The sequence below is a fragment of the Penaeus monodon genome, unplaced genomic scaffold (assembly GCF_015228065.2).
Source record: "Penaeus monodon isolate SGIC_2016 unplaced genomic scaffold, NSTDA_Pmon_1 PmonScaffold_3676, whole genome shotgun sequence".
Lineage (NCBI taxonomy): Eukaryota > Metazoa > Arthropoda > Malacostraca > Decapoda > Penaeidae > Penaeus > Penaeus monodon.
Window position 1 is genome coordinate 17,573 of NW_023658424.1, and position 6,529 is coordinate 24,101.

Genomic DNA, 6,529 nt, shown 5'->3' on the forward strand with positions numbered 1-6,529 from the left:
TCGCCACCACGGCCTCATTAAACCATTCGGGCCCTCGCGGCCTTGACATATGGCTTCCATATTTTTTTTTTCAAATTTAGAGCGGTGGGTTTTCCATTGCCTTCCGCCCTATTTTTTTATAGTCACCCTCTCTATTTCCCCCACTGACTTGGCTGGGGACCCGTGGCTAGGCAGGCAATCGTACGAAAGAAGAAGAGAGAGAAAAAAAAGAAAGAGAAGAGGCCCAAAGGGGAAACACGCGCCGGCCGTGACTTTAGCCCTCGAACCCCAATTGCCGTCGTCAGTCTTGAGTCCGACGCTCTAACCCTTCGAGCCCGCGGCTTCGTATATATATATATATATAATTTTATTATTATATTATATATAATATATATATATTATATATATATATATATATGTCTTGTTGTGTGTGTTGTGTTTTGCTTGTTGTGTGTGTGTGTGAATGTATATATTTATTAAAAGATATAATATATATATATATATATATATATTAATATATTATATTATATATATATTATTTTAAATTTAAACATAATATACAAAATAAATTATATTTTAATTTATTTATATATAATTTTATAATATTATAATATTATATAAAAATATTATATTATATATCTGTGTGTAGTTTTTATATATATTTTATTATTTTTATATTAAAATTTTTTTTTATATACTTTTGTGGTGGTGTGTTTTGGTTGGTGTGTGTTGTGTGTATTTATGTTGTTTTTATGATCGTTAAATTTTGTTTGGAAATTTGGGGATCATGAGATATATTTTTTCTTTTTTCTCCTGTCTGCCATACGCTTTCCCTCGTTGCATATTTCCTGTTTTTTATTTCATTGCAATCCGCGGGCCATTTCCCCCCCCAAAATTCCTGTTTGCTTTTCTTATATTTTCCTTTCCCCCGGCCTTTCTGTTCCAGTTTTAACCCTTTTTTACTCCCTAATTTCTCAGTAAAGGGTTTTGCCCTGAAAGCCATATGCGAAAAGGCCTTCGGCTATTCGTGTGTTTTCTTTTTCTTCCCCTTTGTTGTTCTTTTGCAAGGCTTTTTTTTTTACATTTCTTTAAAAACCCCTCTTTTTTCACATCATGCCGGGCCTTTATTTATTTCGCTGTGCTTTTGAGTTTTTTCCATTTTTCTTCCCTAGGAATCCATGAAATTTTGCCCTCTTTTTCGGCTTTTATTTTTTTTCGTTCCTTCTCGAAACTTTGGACCCTTTTTTAAAGTCATTGTTATTTCCCAAACCCGGGCGGAAAAAAGCAAATACCCCAACAACTTTGGGGAAACGACCCAGGGCCTTTGCGCATTTTTTTTCCCCATTTTTCCTCCTTATCCTGGCCGGCTCTCATCGTCAAACCGTCCTTCCCACCCCCATTAGGCCCCTCAATCCGCTACGATTAGTTTTCAGTCGGGGCCGGTCTCTCCTGGAGGGTGCGTCACGTCGCCCCAGGGGGCCCCTTGGGTCTGCGGTCGAGCCCTTTCGTCACGGATTCCAGGGTTTTGGCGTCGTCGGTTTCCCTGAACATTACCAAGGAATACCTGATAAATATATACGCTGTTGTAGTGCATATGTGCATATATGTGTGTGTGTTGTATTACACCACACACACACACACCACACCCACACACACACCACCACACACACACACCCCACACAACAACACCACCTATTAATAAATTTTTAATATATTATAATATATATATATATATATATAATATAATAATATATATAATACAGCTGCCAAAAAACACACACACACACACATCACAACCACATATAGTTGTGTGTGTGTTTGTGTGTGTGGGGCGTGCGTGTGTGTGTTGTGTGAGCGTGGGGTTTGGGTATTTAGAATTACGGATTATATTGTGCGCCAACACTTCACACTAGTAACAGATTTTTATCATATCTAAAATTTTTTTCCTTCTATTCACCAATTTTCTTTTTTCAGCTTATTATTGTTTTTCCTCTGTATTTCCCTTTTATTCATTTTTCATTTTTTCTTCATCATTTCTTTTTGCGTCTTACACTCACAGGAAGGGTTAAAACGTTAAAAAATTTTTTTTAATGTTTCATGTTTGTCTTTCATTTATCCATTTATTTTTGCTTCAAAAACTTGACATGGAATACAAAGCTTGAGTGGCTTAAATCGTGTCCTTTTGCCAGGCAAAAAATTCCCCGCGGCCGTATATATATTATTATATATATTATTTTATATATAATATAAAAATATAAATAATATAATATAATTTTACACATACTATATAATATATATACACACATACATAATATATTATATATATAATAATTTTATAAAAATTTATATAATAATATATTTTTAATATATATTTTATATTTTTATATATATTTATATATCTATATTTTATATATATATATATTAATATATATGTGTGTTGTGTGTGTGTGTGTGTGTGGTGTGTTGGGGTGTGTGTGGTGTTGTATCATTTAAAATGGATCCTGCTTTGATTACACATAATTTTTAATTAATTTGGGTTTAAAAACTGTTTCCCCTTTTGTTAATTTTCACTCATAATTGTGAATTTGCAGATTATTATTAATATATTGTCATTAATTTTTCCATTTTTGGAGGGAAAAAGTAACTTTTATCAAAAGAAATGACATACACATACACACACACACGCACCAAAACCCCCACACACACACACACACACACACACAACACACCCCACCACAACACAACACACACACACCCAAAACAACACACACTCCACTCACACTCCACTCACACTCCACTCAACAATACCGCACAAACGCACAAAGCCCGCACAAGCACACGCACAGCACACGCACCGCACACCACCCCCGCACACGCAATTATATAATATATATATATATATATATATTAATATAATTATAATATATAATTTTCAAAATATATATATATATATTATATAATATATATATAATATATATTAATATTATAACTCATGAAGATCTCTGTTTGACACCACCAAAGGTTATGATTTCATTCCAAAATTAAGGCAGGATAAAAAATTTTGTAAGTGGCTTTTTTTGTTCACCAGATTTTCAAAAAAAAAATCTCCAAAAAAAGGCGCGGAAAACCCCGACAACCATTTACCATCACAAAACAAAAAAGTGTTTCTAAATTTTATTTTAAAAATTTCATTCCGCGGGAGGTCGTGTTTTATATGGTTTTTCCCCATTTTCCTTTTTTTGTCAGAAAACTTTTTGTTTGTGATTTTTTAAACGGGGGAAAATTTGTGTTTTTTTTCATTTTTCAAGATTCCCCTTCGTTTTTGGTTTTTCACAAACCAAGCGCAAAAACACATAAACACAAAACACACCACCAACCACAACACCACACACCAAAAAACACACACAACACACACACACACACACAACACACACACACCACACACAACACACAACACAAAAACACCCCAAACGCAAACACACACACACACACACACACCACAACACACACAAACACACACACACACACACGACAACACACACACACAACAACCCCACACAACACACACACCACACAACCCCAAAACACCATATTATATATATATATATATATATATATATATATATTTTATATATATATATATTTATATAATATATAAAAATTTTTATTATTGGGAACGATGCGCTTCTGTGTAAAAAAAATCTACTTTACAATTTCACAGAAGCCAGTTTCTCATGTATCATTTCCAAATGTGATTACCATTTGTAGTCTGAAAATTAACTATTTTTCTTTGCTTTACTAACTTTTTAATTTCAACCCCAAAAAGCTCGCCCGATTATATCTAAACTTATTTGGCCAAAAAAAACTGTATATAGCGTCACGTAAAAAACCCCGTACCTTTGGCAATAAAACCATCAGGACACTGAAAGCGTAAAGTAGAGAAAGGCTCACGTAATTTTATTTTTTTGCCGCTACGAAAGTGAATAATATACAAATAAATATCAAAAGGTAAAAAAAGGGAATTCATTTTCAAAGGCCCGTTGAAAATTCCGTTCCCCTTTTTTATTTTCGTGAAATTAGAAAAATTGTATACTTTACTGTTAAAAATTTTTTTTTGTTTTGGTTTTTTTTTTTTTTGTGGGGTTAAAGTTAAATTGCTTGTTAATTAAAGGGTATTCAAAAAGGTTAAAATAAATGGCTTGTGTTTTATAAAAAACTAAGGCTCAAATGGGTTTGGATGTTTTCGATCCCCCCAAATAGAAATTTAGATTTTTTTTTTCTTTTTCAAATTCCACTTTTTACTTTTCTTTAACTTCGTAAAATTTTGTGGGGATTTTTGTACTATTTTTTTTAAAAAATTGTATTTTGACAGAAAAAAAAACAAGCCAATGTATCTTTTTTTAAATCTATTTTCTGTGCAACCTTATTCTGCAAGGGGAATTTTTTTGATTCTAGTATCTCTTCAAATAAATTTTGTTGGGGTGTGTGTGTTGTGGTGTGTGTGGTGGTTTTGTGTGTGTGTGTTGTGTGTGTGTGTTGTTGTGTGTATATATTTTATATATTATATATATATATATTTTATATAATATATATTATATTATATATTATATGGTGTGTATGTGGTGTGTTTGTTTGTAACAATTATATATGCATATATATATTAATATATATACATATATATATATTATATATATATATATATATATATTATTAATATATATGTGTGTGTGTGTGTTGTTTGGGGTGTGGTGTTGTGTGTGTGTGTGTGTGTGTGTGTGTGGTATTGTGTTGTTGTGTGTATTATATAATATATATATATATAATATAATTTTATAATATTATATATATATATATGTGTGTGTGTGTGTGTGTGTTGTGTGTGTGTTTGTGTGTGTGTGTTGGGTTTTGGGGTGTACATATATATATTAATATATATATTAAAATATATATAATAAAATATAAAAATATTAATATTTTATATATAAATGTATTATATATATATATTAAAATATATAAATTAAATATAATGTAACATATATATATATAATATATATTTTTATATATTTTAATGTTTATTTTTTACCTATATGTTTATATAATCTTTATTTAAAAAAAAAAAAAAAAACTACTTTCGCCCACACCTTTCCTCCCAAAAAGGACACAGCTTTATAAAAACCTCTATACCTAAAAAAAAAATAAATCTTTAAATTTCTTTTTTCAAATCATAATTTCTGAAAAGGGGAAACAAGAGGGAAATCAAAAAAACGCTCATACGATAATTCGACACTTTTGGGGGGGGGATTATGGCGAGGGCCCTTTTACCTTCTGAATTTGTCGATGTTTAAGTATGAAGGTTAAAATTTCACATTCACCCCAAGTTTTGGTTTTCCCGATTTGTACCAAACAGTAAATGGTGAAAGGGCAAAGAACAGCGAAAATTTTAGACTCTGAGGTTTTGTGCCAAAGGGGGACAAGAGGGGTCTGAGGTTTGGTGCCCGGGGGAGGGGGACCAAGAACGTCTAGAGTTTGGTGCCAAGGAGGACAAGAGGGGCTCTGAGGGGTTTGGGGCCAAGGAGGAGGGACCAAGAACTCTAGATTTGGTGCCCCCGAGGACAAAGGGACTCTAGGGTTTGGTGCCAAGGGGAGGGACCAAAAAACGTCTGAGAGTTTGGTGCCAAGGGGGACAAAAGGGCTCTGGGGTTTTGGGGCCAAGGAGGAGGAGACCAAAAGACGTCCCGAATTTGGTGCCAGGGGGACAAGAGGGGACTCCCGGGGTTGGTGCCAAGGAGGGGGAACCAAGAACGTCTGAGTTTGGTGAAGGAGGACAAGAGGGGACGTCTGAAGGTTTGGGGGCCAAGGAGGGGGAACCAAAAGACGTCCGGAGTTTGGGGCCAAGAGGACAAGGGGACGTCTGAGGGTTTTGTGCCAAAGGGGAGGGAAAAAGAACTCTGAGAGTTTGGGCCCAAAGGGGGAAAAGGAGACGTCTGAGGGTTTGGGGGGGCCCGGAGGGGAACCAAGAACGTCTGAGAGTTTTTGGGGGCAAGGAGGACAAGAGGAGACTCTGAGGGGTTTGGGCCCAAGGGGAGGGGCCAAGAGACGTCGGGGTTTGGTGCCAAAAGCAAGAGGAGACGTCTGAGGTTTGTCCAAGGGGAGGGGACCAAAAACTCTGAGAGTTTTGGTGCCCAAAGGGGAAAAAGAGGAGAATCTGAGGTTTGGTGCCAAGGAGGAGGAGACCCAAAACGTTGAATTTGGTCCAAGGGGAAAAGGAAATCTGAGGGTTTTTGAAAAGGGGGGGAAGAAAGAGACGTCTGGAGTTTGGTGCCAAGGGGAAAAAGGGGGGGGTTTTAAAGGGGGGGGCCAAGGAGGGGGCCAAGAGACCGAGGGGGTTTTAAAGGGGAAAAAAGCCGGGGTTGGGGGAGGGGAGGAAATTGAGGTTTTGGGGGGGGAGAGGGCCGGGGGGGGAAGGGAAAAAACCGGGGGGTTGGGGGGGGAAAAAGGGGCGAGGGGGAGGGGGAAAAAGAAAGGGGAGGGGAAAAAGGGGGGCAAGGGA

General features: G+C 35.7%; 1 protein-coding gene across 1 annotated transcript; it reads right to left on the reverse strand.

Moving 5' to 3' along the window:
- Nucleotides 1-5,602: 5,602 nt before the first annotated feature.
- Nucleotides 5,603-6,111, reverse strand: LOC119570730 (classical arabinogalactan protein 4-like; the record flags this gene model as incomplete). The annotated part of the gene is made up of 2 exons (XM_037918361.1): nucleotides 5,603-5,890; nucleotides 5,994-6,111. Coding segments are annotated over 2 exons (406 nt in total), but the record flags the coding sequence as incomplete, so codon positions are not given.
- Between the last annotated feature and the right edge of the window lie 418 nt (nucleotides 6,112-6,529).